We start from the raw sequence: 17,895 nt of genomic DNA, 5'->3' as shown, positions 1-17,895 counted from the left end.
TGATGTGATATGTGACGATGATGTTGGTGACGATGATGAATTAGAGAAGAGGAGCAGACAGAGGAGAAAGGAAGAGGAGATGAAGGAGACCGTGGTTGTGATGGTGGGGATAGACAGTGGTCGTGACAGGGGCAACTCCCAAGTCTACCAGTAAGAAACAGTTCCCTGGACCCGGAACTTTGCCTGCTGCACAACAGGCACTCAGTAAACACTAACTGAATGAAGCAGTGCTCTGATAATTTGTAGAGCTCACCCAGCTCCACATCATTCAATAATCCTGTGAATGTCATAATCTTTCCTGGATCTCAACATTTAAACTTGTGATATTAACAAAATGAGGGGCACCTGGTTGGCTCAGTTGGTTAAGTGTCCAACTTGGGCTCGGGTCATGGTCTTGTGGTTTGTGGGTTCGAGCTCTGTGTCAGGCTCTGTGCTGACAGCTTGAAGCCTGGAGCCTGCTTTAGATTCTGTGCCCCGCCCCCTCTCTCTCTCTCTCTGCCCCTCCCCCACTCACACTCTGTCTCTCTCTCAAAAATAAATAAACATTAAAAAAATTTTTACAAAAGAATGAATTATTTATGGTACTTGTGAAGAATCAATTATAAAGACTCAATCACTGAAAAGCTACTTCATTCATTTTAAGCTACTGAATTTTAGGGAACAGGAAGAAAGGGAGTGATCAGGAGGAGAAATGAATGAAAGAATAGTGTAGGGGGGACAGCTAAGAGTCACGGGCAGGGAAGAACAATCATGTTCCCTTACACTCTGGATGGTGCCTGGTCTTTGGGGAGACCGGACCACCTGCTTACTATGCAGCAAAACCTCAAGCTCAACGTGCACATTTATAAAGGAAGAGTACTCCTAAGAAAGCTCCTGGACACCAAAGCCATGCTTGTTTAGAACTGTAGGTGGTCTTCATGAACAGAATTAACCTGCCAAATAGGCAGGCGGGGCATTTTCTGCTGGGCATGAGGCCACTTCTCAGTTGCCTGTATTAACGCCCAACTTTGTGGATAAGGAAATGTTGGCTTGTTTCCTCCGGCCAGAGAGCCAGCACACCTCTGGAAGAGCTCCACTCATCTGCAGTGTGAATTCGCTCATGAGATACAAACTCCTTACGACCAACACGGTTCCAGCAGAAACTCACCTGCTCTTGCGGCCCAGATCTCTGCTTATTTATTTTTTATTTTCATTGTTTTGCTTACAGAAAGCTGAGTGAGGACAAGTCGGCAACTATGGGCACCCTAACAAACAGATATAGGTATATTATTTTAGGACTTCACGGAGTCTTTTCAGGGCTCCCTCTGATCTGCTCTGAGCCCCATAACTCTGGTTCTGTGCTCCTCATCTCCAACTTGTTTTATCCCTAGATTCTGCCTCTCTCCCAACGGTTCTGCCTCTCTCCCTCCCTTCCTTTCTCTCTTCCTTTCTCTCCAGTTGCTTTTCTTCGTGACCCATGGAGACTGTCTCTCAGCTAATCTTTGGTTTTCCCATTCAAGGTTTAGCACATTCTAGACTGACATTATGGAGTCTATTCTCTGCTTTCTGTAGTTAGTTAACTCCTAGCCATTCTTGAAGACTAAGTTTCCTCACCATCTGTGACATGCCTTCTCTGTGCATTTTGTGTCGGAATCACCACTGGTCACTCATTGTTTGTTCTGCTTCTCGAATATGGCTTTACACTCATTAAGAAGAGAGTAAGCACCTTTCATTCCCAAGATTGGGCACGGAGCGTGTTACTTTCCACCTGCCTATGCCACGGGCAAACACAGACTGAAACCATGTGCTAGATCTCCCTCAGAACCAAAGACAAAATTACTTCCTTCATCAAACAAAAAGACCCTGGCTCTGTCCATGTTTGGGATTTCTGTGGTCACCACCCCCCCACACACACACCTGCTATTCCCAGCACACTGCTGTCATTTCTCCCCAGTTCCTCTGTAGAAAATACATTCCCTCTGGGATGCATCTACTTCTCTCCATTTTAAATAAGCCAATCTGAGGATCAGACACGAATACTAAGGTCACAGTTGACGACAGAAGAAAAGCTATAGCTCTAGTAGGAGACTAATGGCCAAGAGTTGTTGCTAGTTGATTTTGGAGAGTTTGCGAAGCATGAGAAGCATCTGAGAGGCAGTGTGACAGCAAGAGAGCACAATAACACGGTGTCACTCAACAAGACAGTGGTGGGAAAGGCACTAAATGGGAAGTCAGGAGACAGGCCTCCAAACACATCTGTGGCAACAGCGAGCTCTGTGACCTCAAAAAAAAAAAAAACCCCACTTAACCTCCCTGGGCCTCGTTTATTATAAAAGCCAGATTTGAACTAGACCTCGAGCGTTCCACTGGAAAAGCTCTTTGATCTGAGGATTAATTTTCAAGCACATCCCGTGGAGGCTCCGTCAGTGAAAACATCTGCGGAGATAACGGGAGAGGGGCGCGGACTGGACTGCTTCAGGGGAGGGAAGAAAGCCCACAGAGGATGGTGCAGGTCATTCCCACCTTTCCGCCCATGACTGAGCTCTAAAATTAGCTCAGCCCCAACTAGATGAAATGGATTGTGTCCTGGACCAAAAACTGCATCACGAACGTACTGCCGTTTGCCTCCAATTCTGTTTTGTTGTTTTAAAACTCTCCCCAAGCAAGACACGTAGATTACATCCAGACTGACGTTCCAGAGGAGAATGAATTTAGCTGCAGATGTGCACCAGGCTCCACAGTTCATTGGTGGCACTCGGGAAGAATCCTTGGAGTTCCCTTCGGCCCCTCTATCCAGTGGGGAGTGAAAGCAGGGGCCGTACAACAGGGAATAAAGAACACGGAGAAGGAGGAACGAGCAGCTGTGTCTCTGCCTGTTCCTGTTGCTTAGCAACACCTCCCATCTCCATCTGAGAAATAATGATTCAGGGAGGTGACGCAGAGGACCCATTCCTCATGAAGGCACAGCCCCATTTTACCAGCTACACATTTTCTTAGAATGATAATAAGATGATTATCACAGCAAGATCTCTGCACACCACCTCTACAGCCAGAGAGAGAACGTGACAGGCTAGCTACCAAACCCAAAGTAGGGAAGAGGAGCTTCCCGTGCACACGCAGGGCTCAGGACTCACCGCTTATCCACTTGGCCTCGGGGTCATGAATTTTGAAATCATCACTGAAGAGATCTTCCACTGTGACCTTCTTCTTCTGAGACAGACTATTATCTTCCGCTAGAAAAGAACATGGCAAATAGTTGAGCCTTTTATTTGTTGGTAGAAAGAGAGGACCATAAAGCATTCTGGTTGCCATTCAGAACTAGCACATATGGTAAAACATATACTTTCGACACATAACATAAAGGCTGAACGAAGGCCAGTCACGCTTTTTGTTTTCAATTAAAGTATCAACAGCTGCGGTAAGGAGATCATGATGCAGGAAAATGGCACCCTTTCTCTCCCTCTACTTGAACACACAAATGATCATGTTTCTTAGCAACGGAGGTAAACGTTTCAAGACTGATTTATGAACAACAAGGTGGGAATGGTCGAGAGAGGAAGGAACAAATGTCCAGAATGGATCTCAACTTTATTAAATGCCAACTACTGGGAGCACGTTGGGTGCTGGGGATGAAAAGGCAGGTAACATCTCTTAGGTATTTATTCTCCACATGCCTCGCTTGTCCCTGGCTGTCTCTGGGCTGCGAATCAGTTCCTGTTCAGACAGGCTCACACCTCAAATGTCTGTGTGCACACGACCAGATTCTGCCTTGCTTCATCTCGATCACTTGGCAGCAAGCTCATGAGATGAGCCTTGAAGGTACTAATCTAATATCCATCCCAAAAGGAGATGTTTAGTTAATGGCACCAATGGGTGAGACTGTAGAAATCTGGCGATGTCTGTCCTATTTCCCGAGGTCGAAGCCAACAGATTAAACCCACAAGGATAGCACCCCAAACCACTCTCACTTCTGTTATACTGGTAACATTATTAACCATTTCCGATGTACGTCATCCATCTAGAATTAGGCACTTCCGTTCCTGCCTTCCTGAATAGAAGGTGCCAACTTTTGGGGGCACTTCTCTTGAAGACTTAGGGCCCTCATCAATTAGTTCTATGTTGTGCTGGTGGGTGCGGCTGTCCTCAGTGCCAACCAAGGTGTTTGGTGTGTGTGCATCCTATGTGAGGTGGTTCCAGATCCAGGCTGGTTTTACATTTTAATGTCTGGCTGTTATGTCTGCCTTTCTTTCCAACTTCTGCCTGTTGAGCCAGCTTCCACTGTGTGGGCTGTCACAGAACATGCCCTCAACAGTGCCCTCTGCCTCTTTTAATTTTCTGTTTCCAGATCTGTGGCAGGTTGGGAAAACAACAAGAATTTTTGTTAGAGGACATAACATGAATAAATACCCTCTGAATGAAATCCTTGAAGCTTCTTGTAGGATTCTAGTGCACAGATTGTTTTTTTAATTTTTAAATGTTTATTCATTTTATTTTTGAGAGAGAGCACGTGTGTGCGAGCGGGAAGGGGGGGAGAGAGAGAGAGAGAGAAAGAGAGAGAGAGAATCTCAAGCAGGCTCTGTGCTGTCAGGGCAGAGCCTGAAGCGGGGCTCAAACCCACGAACCATGACCAAAGCCAAAATCAAGAGTAGGACATTTAACCACCTAAACTAAAACACAGGTTTTATTACATCTCCTATATGGTTTCTTTCTTTTGGCCTCTTTGGATGGTATCGATTACTGAAGTTGCCAGAAAAGTCATGTGTTACTTTGTGCATTGACTGATTTCTTGAATATCACATAGGACTAATGTGTGTAAAAGTCTTTAGAAAATTACAGAATGATACCTTTCAAAGTGGCCTTCTCATTAAACCTGAGTGTATGTGGAGCTCTCCCCGGTGCCGAACAAAACATGTTAAACTAAACCCAGTTCTCCCCTGTAGGACCTTTCTATCTGCAACTGAAGCAGCCCCGGAAAAAGACACAAGTACAATGCATTTCAGTATGAAAAACAAACAATAAATGAACATTTTAAAGACACCAGACATCGATCTAGTGAAGTTACACTTTGGTCCAGTGATTAAGAAACATATTTGCAACTAGTTGATGAATAGGTCCTGGAGATCTAATGCCCAGTATACGGAATATAGACAATAATCCTGTATTATAAACATTAAAATTGCTAAGGGATTAGATCTTAATTATTCCCACTGAAAAAAATAAAGGATAATTTTGTGACCTGACAAAGGTATTAGCTAACTCTTCAAAGGCAATCATATTGCAATATATAAATGTATCAAATCAACAAGTTGCACACTTTAAACTTATACAATGGTACATGTCAACTATATTTCAAAAAAAGATTAAAACAATAAAGCAAAAAGTAAGCATAGAAATTTCTGAAGCATATAGTCAGAAAACAAACAGTCCTATTAAAGCTTAAACTTTATCTGAGTAAACTTCGCTATTGTAGGATGATTCTAGCTCACCTTTTGAAGTAACCACCATGAAGCATCTCATGAGAAGAGACTAGAAGGCTGCAATTTATACAAACTTTGGGAAAAAGATGAAAAAGGTAGACAACTCACTTTCTGAAAAATCCCTCTTTTTACAAACCACTGTTCTATTAATCTAAAAATGCGTTTCACTTTTTTACAAACTATTGCTTTGTTTTTAAATTTTTGTAATGTGTATTTATTTTTGAGAGAGAGAGAGAAACAGAGCGTGAGCAGGGGAGGAGCGGAGAGAGAGGGAGACACAGAATCCGAAGCGGGCTCCAGGCTCTGAGCTGTCAGCACAGAGCCCGACGCGGGGCTCGAATTCACAAACCGCAAGATCACGACCCGAGCCAAAGTCGGACGCCCAACTGACCGAGCCACCCAGGTGCCCCACTATTGCTTTGTTTTTAAAAGGTATTTTAACATCATGACTTTTACCTAGGGACGGTTTGTGGTGAAGGCGTCGTGATGTACGCCATGAAACTGCTCTGGTGACACCAGGACAGTGGAGTCTGTCAGGGATCAGTTCTGACTCCTTAAGATGCTCCCTGCTGGCCTCTCTGGACCGTGATGGCTTGTTCACATATTCGGCTGCTATCTAATGAAATCACTGAGTAGTACTTTGATGCATTTCCAAGATCCTTTGAGGTGGTGACAAGCATGCATGACTGTCACGCCCCAGGAACCAGCCTGGGCCTGAGGAATCACAAGGGAAGACTTTAAGGAACTCAGAGAGCCACAATGTTGCAAGAGCGTCAGTGCTGAGAGCAGGGGGGCTGGCCCTGAGGAGGGAGAATGAAATGGGAGGAACTCTGGAGAGAATTCCCCGAGGGAAGCGCCTGCTAGCCCAGATAAAGACACAAAAGAAGAACTTTCGAGCTAGAAGGAGGGCAAGGGCACGAAGGTATCAGTGAACGCGGCATTCTCAGGAAATCGTGCGTGCTGTTGTTGGTGCAGGAGACAGTGTGACGGAAATATCGAGAGATGAAGGCAGAGTCTCCCATTATATTTGATAATCTGAAATTTCACGAGACAATGTCCACTTGTGGGGAGGCTGGGTGGCTCAGTCGGTTGAGCATCCGGCTCTTGGCTTGGGCTCAGGTCATGATCTCCGGGTTCCTGGGATTAAGCCCCTGGCAGGGCTCTGAGCTGACAATGCGGAGCCTGCTTGGGATTCTCTGTCTCCCTCTCTGTCCCTCCCCCACTCTCTCTCTCTCTCTCTCAAAATAAATAAACATTAAAAATAAGATAAAAAACAAATAACAAGAAAAAAAGGAAAGAAAATGTCTACTTGTGGATTTTATTTAAAAATCATGCTTACCACCCAATAACGTTATCAGTCTAAGAATTACTTTCTCCTTATCAGGAAGACTGTAGTGATGATCTCGTTTAATACCATTTCTCCTTCAACCTAACCCTCCCTTCCAGGGTGCGGGTGGACCCTGTGTGAGAGCTGCGGGGTCCCACCACCACCTCCCTGGTGTCTTCTCCGTGTTTCCCACATTTTTATTTCTTTGGGGGCATTTGCATGATTTCTTCCATTCGATTTTTCCACCTTGTTACTGTTTTTAGCATTATTTAGAGAGCTTCATCCTGCAACTGACTTTTAAAATTTCAAACAATTACATTTTAGTTTCTATTATTCCTAAACAGCTCCTTTTCAAGATCATCTACTCTTCTGGTTGTAAGCTCCTCTATCACATTGATAATTTTTTTTAAACCTAAAATGTCATTTTCTGATTGCCCTATTCATTTATATTTCTTTGGACTTAAGTTCTCGTGTGTGTTAAGCTGGTGTTCTGCTTGTAGGGGATAGTTTCTGGGGGTCCTTGTATTTCTCAGTAGTAAGCTTCTGCCCTGCAAGTGTCCTGGGTCACCAGAGACCCTTGGTGGTGTGGTTGTGGTCAATGTCCTGGGCACTTTGAGGCTCTGTCTGGGCCCCGTGTGGCCATTTGGGCTGGACCTGGGCAGCCCTACATGGCTGATGTGATTCAAGAGCCTCTGAACACGAACCCAGTTTTCAGGCAGAATGCACTTGTCCCGTCCCTGGCCCCTCATGAACACCAATATCCTAGCCCCTCCTGTTGGATCGGACGTCATTCTCTGCCCCTTGAGGGTGGCAGGAGTTTGGTCTTACTTGGTACTTTAGGTTTTTGCCTGGTCCTTCTTTCGAAGACACCTTTCTCCTCCAGGTACATACAACACTCTTGTTTTTGAGTGCAGCTATGTTTTTATTTATTTTCTCTCATCCCTACTTGTTTCAACCCAAACGGGAAAGATTTCTGTGCTCAATCTGCCATCGTAAACCAGAAGTCAACATACAAATGGAGATACACAGAGTGGCCCGTGGCTCTTCTGGATTGGCTTTCACCCCTAAGGCAATTTGGGGATGAATTTCAGTTAGCCCTAGAGTCAGATGACCACGTCGCACTTGCAAAGCACGTGGCATCCCAGTCAGCTCACTGGCATGCAAAGGCACGCCATAATCTGTAGTGAGGCTGTTATCTTTATGTAGGTCGGAATATAATGCAAATTTCTCAGGCCCCTTTTCTTTCCTGGTGCTTGTTAAACAGTTATGTTGTTAAGCAGCACAATTACCAGAGAACATTTTGGAATGTTCCTTAGAGATTTTTAAAATTAGAAATAAATTCCACCACCCTACAATGGATTAATGGGAAGCATAACCTCTTGAGGTTTTCAATCACTGCAAGCAGAGGTCGGCTGCTGACAAACCCAATTTAGGAACAAAGAAAATCTATGCGATTAGTCAGAGTCTCTTGTTCCTTCTGCTTGTGTTAGAAACTGGAATAACTAACCACTCGAAAAATGCTTGGCAGTCTGGGGAGGACACTGATGGTTTTAACTCTTGATCCTTTAAGAAAGAGGAGGAAGGAAAGCCAAGTTACAGAAGGCAGACCTGAGCTACTGAGTGGTTACATGGCTTCTCCGAAGATGTGTGGGGAGTTAGCCAAGCTGCATTAACCACATTTGCAGGGAAACGTGCACACTGACATTATTCACAGATTCCGGCTTATGTACACCTATTCCAGAAGCGGGATGCTAATTAAATTATAAAAACAGAAAATCTCAGGCAGGTGATGCTAATGAGAAAACGCTATGTTCTCCAGGTTAAAAAAAAAATTCCATAAATAAAGGAAAAGTTTACAAAGCCATTCTCATGGACGTATTTCCTTCATTGAAAAAACGTAGCCTCCACATCAGAACGACAAGAAGCACAACAACAACGGCCCACGGCGATGTGTGATGTGGCAGGTGTCGAGTGTAGGGTTTTCAAACTCCAAGGAGACAAAGACTGTGGATGGCCGGACACAGCTCCTCAGAGGAGGCAGCTCTCAACCTGAGCACAGAGTCAAAGTACCCTGGGTGTTTAGAATAAGTCACTGTGCACACGTGCATGTTATTTCTATAGAAGATGATAATAGTTGTTTCCTTTCACACACACATCGGAAGAACGTGAGGGAATCCCGTCCGTGTTTCAAACTCTGAGCCATTACCTCCCAAGTTCCAATGATACAGCTTTTGCTTCACAGCAAATTCCTGCTGCTTGTTTCATTACTGACGAACCCAATGTGGACAGCTGCTTAGGACAAGGAAAAGACTACGAAAACACAAGCAGCCAGCACGTTAGCTGAGGGGGTTCTCTGTGTCAGGCACTAGTAGATGCTGGAATCAACAGTTCCAGTTAGACTTTTCCTTCTCTTGCAAAGAAGTGCGATCGATGCTCTCTACTGGAGATGATACTCCTACTCCCTTGGGATGCTTATCATAATGAAGGAAGAAATGCAGTCATGCTTCACGATCAACAACTTAGAACGATGAAATTTGAACCAGGCAACATGTCTACAGGTTGAGGTATGGATCACGCCCGGAGTCTTAGCGTAACTCGTTGAGGTGGCTTGGATGATGATATTTGGGACTTTGGAGCTGATGAGACTTTGGAACTTGTGTTGATGCTGTAAGCATGGGACTTCTGCAGACCTTAGGGTGGAGAGAACGTGCTTTGTATGTGGGATGGATGTGAATCTTTAAGGGCTGGAAGTCAGACTGTATACGCAAAATAATGGTCCCTAACGATATCCATGAGTACTGGTTACGGACTGAATGGCACCCCTCTCCCATTCATATGCTGAAGCCTTAACCCCCAATGTGACTATACCTGGAGACAGAGCCCCAAAAGAGTCATTAAAGTTAGATGAGATCATAAAGATGGGGCTCTATTTCAACAGGACCAGAATCCTTGTAAGGAAAGGGGAAGAGACAGCAGAGGCCTCTCTCCCTCTCTCTCTCTCTCTCTCTCTCTCTGTATGCAGACAAAAAGCAATGTGAGATATAGTGAGAAATTCTGCCAGCCAGAAAGAGAGGTCTCCCTAGAAACCAACTCTGCTGGCATTTGGTCTTGGGCTTAAAGACTCGAGAACTATGAGAAAATAAATTTCTGTTGTTTAAGCCACTTGGTGTGGGGTACTTTATTATGCCAGCCTGAGCCTGCTAACACAACTGATATTTTCAAAATTTTAACTTCCAACTTTTTGTTGCTAGCACACAAAAACACAGCATTTATAGATCTGGTATCCTGTACCCTTTCTTTCTTTTTTAAAATGTTTATTCACTTATTTTGAGAGAGAGAGAGAGAGAGAGGGAGAGGGAGGGAGGGAGGGAGAGGATGCATGTGGGAGGGGCAGAGAGAAAGGGAGAAAGAGAGAATCCCAAACAGGCTCCACACTGTCAGCACAGAACCTGACGCAGGGCTTGAACCCATGAACCGTGAGATTGTGACCCGAGCTGAAACCAAGAGTCAGACGCTCAACCCACTGAGCCACCCAGGTGCCCCATTCTGCAACCTTTCTAAACTGACCCGTTTGTTTGACGAGCACATCCTATATAGGCATTCATTTTGTCTTCAATGAGAAGAGTTTTACTTGTTCCTTTCAAATAGAAATAATCCATTAGAATTGCCAAGAAACTGGTTTGTTTAAGAAAGTCAAGGTCCAAGTAGCAGTAAGGTAAATTGTAGCTACTGATGGGTTTGGAGGAATGAGAGTTCACTTGGCCTGAATGACTCCAGACAAACTGTGGATGTTTTCAGTGAGTGTTCCATTTTCCAATAAACTTGTTATTGTTTGGTGGGAGATTTAGTAACGTGAGAAAGGAGGCTGCAAACATTGCCCAAGGCTGAGAGGAAGAACGGGAGGTGCCCGGGTGGCCGGGGAGGGGGTGGTCAGGTGTGCAAACTTCCCCAGCTCAGCCAGTGAGAGGTCAAGACATTCCACTTAAGGTCAGAGGAATGAGACACATATACATAAAGACGTTTTCATATCAATTTATGAAAGAACCTTATAAAGGACTTAAAAATAACCTCAAAGGTCTCACAACAGAGTGAAGAGAGGAGGCGGGAGGCACGTAAGTGAACGACATTCTTCACTTTACCAGGAGTCATCTGTCAATATAGATAGATAAACACACAACCAAGAATCACAGGAATAGGGTGTCTGGGTGGCTCAGTCGGTTGAGTGTCTGACTCTTGGTTTCAGCTCAGGGCATGATCTCACAGTTTGTGAGTTCAAGCCCCGCGTTGGGCTCTGTGCTCTGAGTGCGGAGCCTGCTTGGGGTTCTCTCCCTCCTTCTCTCTCTCTCTCTCTGCCCCTCCCCTGCTCCTTCTCTCTCTCTCTCTCTCTCTCTCTCTCTCTGAAAAATCAAAATACATAAACTTAAAAAAAAGAACCACAGGAATAAACATCAGAAACACTAAAATCCGAATTGATAAAATGTAATGAACGGTATCTAGAGACGGGTTGTAGAATCGAGAGTCCAAAAAAGAATATTATTATTAGTTTGATTTCGGTTGAGCATTTACTAGCTTCTCCATTGTCCTTTTTTTCTTAATCATTAAGGAAGTCACAATCTGATCATAAGCATCCACTCACACCTGAACCCAGCGTCGGCGCTGGCGTGCGTCTTCCCGATGCACCAACCCCACGGCCGACTAATTTAACCTTCCCAGATGGCGGTACAGTTTGCCCTGTGAGCAAAGATGTGCAGTGCTCCCGACAGAGAGACGGTGGCTGGAGCGAGCCCTCACCGGTGCGGCTAGAGGACAGTTGGGGGACCCCAAGGGCCCATGTCCCAGGAGCAAAATGCCATAGACACATTTGGAGGGACGCTATTCCAGAAATCCTCATCACCTGCCACACGGAATATAGTTTTGCTACTTGAATTTTATTGGCTTCGCTGATTGATCTGTATTTAACTTGGCTCCTGTCAATTTTACGGGAGCTGTAAGTGGGACTCACATCTGTGTAATGCGTGTAAGTAAGATAATAGACATCAGTTAAGCCAATGCAGGGGATGGGTGTTGTCCTTTCCTCTCTACGTTTTAAAAACTGCAATAGACGTCCCCAAATGTGAATGCATTTCAGTTCCTTCTCTGGTGGCAGAGAGGATACAGAACTGAAGTTTGAAGCTGAGAGGAGTTGTCAGGAGAGGTGGGGAGGCGGGCAGGATTCTCCTTGAACCGGGGGAAGGGGGTCACCATCACCGTGGCCCCCCGAGTGTCCAGCACATGTCCTCCTCGCTCTTACCCTCCACGGTGCCTGCCTGTAAGCCACGGCCACTGCAAGAATGGCAAAAGCATCTATTTCCCTTTGTGTCACTTTCCCGTGGCTGCTGTAACAAGATACCACGAATGTGGTGGCTCAGCACAGCGGACGACTGTTCTTTCTCTGCTGTGGAGGCCAGAAGTCTGCAGTCCGTGTCCCTGGACCCAAAACAAGGTGCCTGGTGGCAGGGCACACTTGTGCAGAGCTCTGGGGGGGCATCTCTTCTCTGACTCTGCTGGTGACTGTGGGCGCTTCCCGCCTCCTTACCACATCACTGCAGTCCCCGCCTCCCTGGTCCCGCTGCTGTCTCCTCTCTGTCTGTGTCAAATCCTCTCTGCCTCCTTCTCACACAGATACATGTGGTTACATTTAGGACCTGTGGACAATGGAGGAAACCCCGCCCCCCTCATCTCAGGATGCCTAACGTAACCACCTCTGCATATGGCAAAAACCACCCTTTCTGCCATATAAGGTAACGTTCCCAGCTTCCAGGGATTAGGACACACACGGAACCTTCAGGGAGCCTTTGTCTCACCTACCAGATCCCTCAAGACCTTTTCTGCATTTCCAGCTAACCCACTACTTCAGAAGGCATCCTCTGAAAATACGATAATCAGACATTTACTGAATTTTTTAAAAAAGACATAAAAAGAGGATAGATAAGGACAAAGCAAGGGAGAAAAAGACTGATTCATCTGAGGCTCTGGAAACTACCTCTTAACCTAATTCCTGGCAATTCTGATACCTTACCTAAAAGCACAGAATTAATTTACAAATAATCTGGAACTTGAGGAATATGCAATAGCCATCTGAGAAAGCATGTATATACACACGTGTATGTGCTGGTTTTGGTGATGTGAGAAACAGCATTCGTTCGAACAGGGTTTAAGGTCAAGAGTTCTGCCTCAAAGAGAAGGTAGGCCACTGCAGCCTGGAACTCAATCCTCCTGGGTCCTCTGAAATGCCTGCTTCGCTGTGGGCAATTTGTCTCCAGTTCCCTGATTTTATTCTACCATCTATTTCTGTGTTCCTAACCTGGACCTGGTAACTCGACTTAAGATTCCTAAATTGCTGCCTTTGGTTCCTGGCTGGCCGGAGTCTTCCCTAAAATAGCAACTCCTAGACTAGCCAGTCCCTTGTAACAGATGGTCCTGAAGGCTCCCAAAATTCACCTGAAATTTACCAAGAGGCTCTCATCCAAACCAGGCAACAGACTAGAGAAAACCAGAGTGCCAGGATAAGACTTATCCTTTTCATTGTTTATATACAACCGTGCCTTTAAAATAGGATGCAAAATGTAGCAATGCTTAGAAAAGTGCCCATTTATGGATAAATATGCAGGCACATTTGCCTTAGAGTTTTAACACAAGCATGAATAATAATCTACTGCCATCCTTTAGATAAATGGCTCTTTAGTGCAAGGATTCAATAAATAAGCAAGATGCACTTCACAATCCTAGAACTGATGATGAAAAGTCAAAGTAGAGGCTGTTAAGATTCTCCCAGGGACCTACTTCTCAGGATTTCGGAACCCTGCCACTAAACTATAAGGTTAGTAGCAGTGTAAATTACTTCGCTCTTTTATAAGAATCTGTCAGAATGCCCTCTTTTAAGATTTGTTTCCATTAAAAAAATTTTTTTTTACATTTATTTATTTTTGAGAGACAGAGCACAAGTGGGGGAGGGGAAGAGAGAGACAGAGACACAGAATCCGAAGCAGATTCCAGGCTGTCGAGCTGACAGCACAGAGCCTGATGTGGGGCTCGAACCCACAAACTGTGAGATCATGACCTGAGCCAAAGTCAGACGCTTAACCGACTAAGGCACCCGGGCACCCCAGATTTGTTTCCCTTTAAAGAATGGTTCAAACTCACTGTTCAAGTTCAAGGGATGCAGACTGCATTCGTCAAATATTTCCTAAGTCAATGGGTCCTGTTGTGGCAGACAAGGGTCTGCCTTCCCGGGAACCACTGTATCCTTCCAGGTCTTAGGAATACTTGCTTCCCCAAACCTCTTCCAGCTAAGGGAGGCCAAAGGCCATGTAATATACTTCTGGCAACTAAGCTGTCTCCTGGATGGTTGCAGAAAAAGACAGAAGTGCATGAGGCACGTTCTGGGATTTTCCCTTCTTTCCTGTGATGGTAGGAGACGTGTTGTGAGAAGCCGGTGTGGTCACTCTACCAGGACACTCACACTAGCAGCAGAGATCTCTGAGCCAGGGAGCCATCCTGGGACTGGCCATTCCTAGACCTCTTCTATGAAACAGTACAATACCTACGGTTTGAATTATTTTAGTTAGATATTCTGTTGGGGACAGAAGTACTCAGACACACTGTAACTTCTGGGTTCTGGATAAACGCTCAGGCTGATCCCAACGTGGCCCATGGACGGGCTGACCTGGTACATGAGCTTCCTGCGGTGCATCCAAATGTTTATGAGTACCTATACACCCCTTCCCAATGATAAGATCATTTACGGTTTTATCAGATTCTGAAAACAGGTACAACGTATAAGTTGTTACAGATGACAGAAGCCGTTAGAGTACAATCACAAATCCAGAGCCTGGACTTCCAGACCCTCCCAATTTGCCACCACCCCACCCCTTCAGAGTAACTCTTGACATTCCTTATGTCCCTCCATGGCTTCCAAGCCAGACACTCTCTGTCCAGAGAGATGCCCGGCAGGCTTGTTATGGCTCGTGGGGACCTCCCTTCTTAGATTACCATCATTTCTATTGTACCCGTCTTTCAAGTTCCCCATCTTCCAAAAAATCTTCCACGAATGCTTCCTGCCCTCCCCGATCTCCTATACTCTGGACTGTCACAATAAACGTTATCTGCACTATCCCAGTAGAGAACTTAGTTTCACTGGACATTAACAGATTATCTTTAATCCGAAAGGCCAGTAGCACAGCAGCAGCAGCAAAAGCAAGTATCTATTTCATGAGCAGAGCAGACACTATTCTCCCAATCAGCCAGCTGGCAGGTGGGTGCAAACAGACACAGAGGAATCTAGAAACAGAACTACAGATGCCCAAGTGCGAGTGAAGGATACTAGATCACATAACTTGGGTGTCCTATGACAGGACACTTGGTCGTAGTCACACACAACAGATGAGCTCTGACAAGACTGGATTTGGGGGATGAGTTGAATACAGGAAAGAGAATAGAGAAAATGCCTGGATGGGGCGCCTGAGTGGCTCAGTTGGTTAAGCATCTGACTCTTGATTTTGGCTCACGTTTTGATCTCATGGTTTGTGAGTTCAAGCCCCACACTGGGCTCTGTGCTGACAGTGCGAAGCCTGCTTGGGATTCTCTCTCCCTTCTCTCTCTACCTCTTCTGGTGTTCTCTCTCTTTCTCTCAAAATAAATAAATAAACTTCAAAAAAAAAGAAAAGAAAATGCCTAGAAGACATGACCAAACGACCTATTTCTTTTTTTTTTTAATTTTTTTAATCTTTGTTTTGAGAGAGAGAGAGAGAGAGAGTCAGAGTGCAAGCAGGGGAGGAACAGAGAGAGAGGGAGACACAGAATCCAAAGCAGGCGATGTGGGGCTCAAACCTACAAACCGTGAGATCATGACCTGAGCTGAAGTCGGACGCTTAACCACCTGAGCCACCCAGGCGCCCCCGGACCACCTATTTCTATAACAAACTATAAGAAACAATAAGATGTATGTTACTTGTTATGATACATACATAAGTTATTAAATTATTGTTAAGCTACTTTGTGATTGTTGGAGGGATTATATATAGATTATGTATAGATGAAAAATTGAGCATCAATCCATCTTAAAATACAATGATGAATCTCACATACATTATGCTGAACAAAAGAACCAGTTGTAAAAGAATACATCCTAAACGATTATTTTAATATTGTAAATTCAAAACTTATAAAAGCATGCAAAACCCTTCTATGATGTTAGAAATTGGGTTACCTTTGGGAGGATTAGTGATGAGAAAGCATGAGCGGGGGCTTTTGGGATGCTGGTTACATTCTGGATACTGGCTACAAGAGGCTGTTCAGTTTGAAAATTCATTAAACAATATAATATTGTGAATGTATTTTAAATAAACATTTAAGGGGCACCTGGGTGGCTCAATTAAGTATCCAACTTCGGCTCAGGTCATGATCTCGTGATTCATGGGTTCAAGCCCCACATCGGGTTCTGCGCTGACAGCTCGGCTCAGAGCCTGGAACCTGTTTCTGATTCTGTGTCTCCCTCTCTCTCTGCCCCTCCCCTGCTTGCACTCTGTTTCTCTCTCTCTCTCAAAACTAAACGTTAAAAAAAAATTTAAATACATAAATAAATGTTTAAAAATCAATTGTTCCAGAATTTTTAAAAAGATAAGCTTTCACACACTACACACCTATTAGAAAGGCCAAAATCCAGGGGCGCCTGGGTGGCTTGGTCAGTTAGGCGTCTGACTTCGGCTCAGGTCACGATCTCGTGGTCCGTGAGTTCGAGCCCCGCATTGGGCTCTGTGCTGACAGCTCAGAGCCTGGAGCCTGTTTCAGATTCTGTGTCTCCCTCTCTCTGACCCTCCCCTGTTCATGCTCTGTCTCTGTCTCAAAAATAAATAAACGTTAAAAAAAATTAAAAAAAAAAAGGAAGGCCAAAATCCAGGACACTGATGAGACCAAATGGGGCGGCCTCTTTGGAAGACAGTCTGGCAGTTTCTTACAAAACAAAAGATACCTGTACCATACAGGCCAGCAATCATACTCTTTGGCGTTCACCCACACGGGGTGGCAAATGTATGTCCACATACATAAAAACTGGCACCTGAATGTTTACAGTGGCCCTGTTCATAATTCCAACACGTGGAAGCAACTAAAATGTCCTTCAGCAGGTGAATGGATAATTAGTCTGTGATGCATCCAGAGAATGGAATATTATTTACCACTACAAAGAAATGAGCTGTCAAGCCATGAAAAGACAGCGGAGAACCTTAAAAGCATACTTCTAAGTAAAGGACGGCTTCATCCCATATGGTTCCGACTATATGACATCCTGGAAAAGCAAAACCACAGAGTCTGTAAAAAGATCATCGCCAGGGGTTATGGGGGAGGGAAGGATGAAAAGACAGACGTCGGAGGATGTTTAGGGCAAGGCAACTCTTTTGTATGACACTGTCATGGGAGAAACATCTGTCTAAGTCCATGGAACGCATAACACCAAGAGTCACATTAATGTAAACTACGGACTTTGAGTGATAATGATGGGTCAGTGCAGGCTCATCAACTGTAAAAATGTACAGTCGGTGGGGATGTTGATAATGGGGCAGGATGTGCAGGCCTGGGGGCAGAGGGGGTCTGGGAAAATCTGTACTTGCTCTGAGTTTTGCTGTGAATCCAAAAGTGCCCTAAAAAAAATCCAGTTTTAAAATTCGGTGGAAATTTTATTACAGAACTTTTGTTAACTAGCAGCTACAACTCTGAAGCGGAGGGGCTCTCTCAACTGTTAATCTGAATATAGTTTTTTTCCACACAAAGTCATTTCATCTTATTTTGACTCTGGTATACATTCAGAACACATGACGAGTGTCTGACTTGCCCAAACCTACTCTGTCCTATAGGAGATTCCAATTTATGAGCCGTGATGGCCAATTTGCTAGATTTCACTCCCTCTCGGTAAAGCCTAGTGGGTCCAATTGAAAACTAAAAAAAAGATAAGCTGAGGGTTAGCAAAGCAGTTACACACATTGGATGTAAACCATGAAATTTCAACTCCACAAAAACCCTCTCTATGTTATGCTCCCGCCGAAAAGACTAGTGAGTCTCATATTCTGATAACCTCTG

General features: G+C 44.7%; 1 protein-coding gene across 5 annotated transcripts in view; it reads right to left on the bottom strand.

Annotated features, from left to right (window-relative positions):
- Window positions 1-17,895, bottom strand: part of DPP6 (dipeptidyl peptidase like 6) — a 939,040-nt gene that overhangs the window by 339,954 nt on the left and 581,191 nt on the right. For all 5 annotated transcript variants that reach the window (XM_053898709.1, XM_053898707.1, XM_053898705.1 and 2 more), the window contains exon 3: window positions 3,114-3,212. In XM_053898709.1, coding sequence (XP_053754684.1) covers window positions 3,114-3,212 — 99 coding nt within the window. The remainder of the gene's footprint in view (window positions 1-3,113; window positions 3,213-17,895) is intronic.

The sequence above is a fragment of the Panthera pardus genome, unplaced genomic scaffold (genome assembly GCF_024362965.1).
Source record: "Panthera pardus isolate Hobbes unplaced genomic scaffold, ASM2436296v1 HiC_scaffold_9, whole genome shotgun sequence".
Lineage (NCBI taxonomy): Eukaryota > Metazoa > Chordata > Mammalia > Carnivora > Felidae > Panthera > Panthera pardus.
This window is presented reverse-complemented; position numbering and strand designations above follow the sequence as displayed.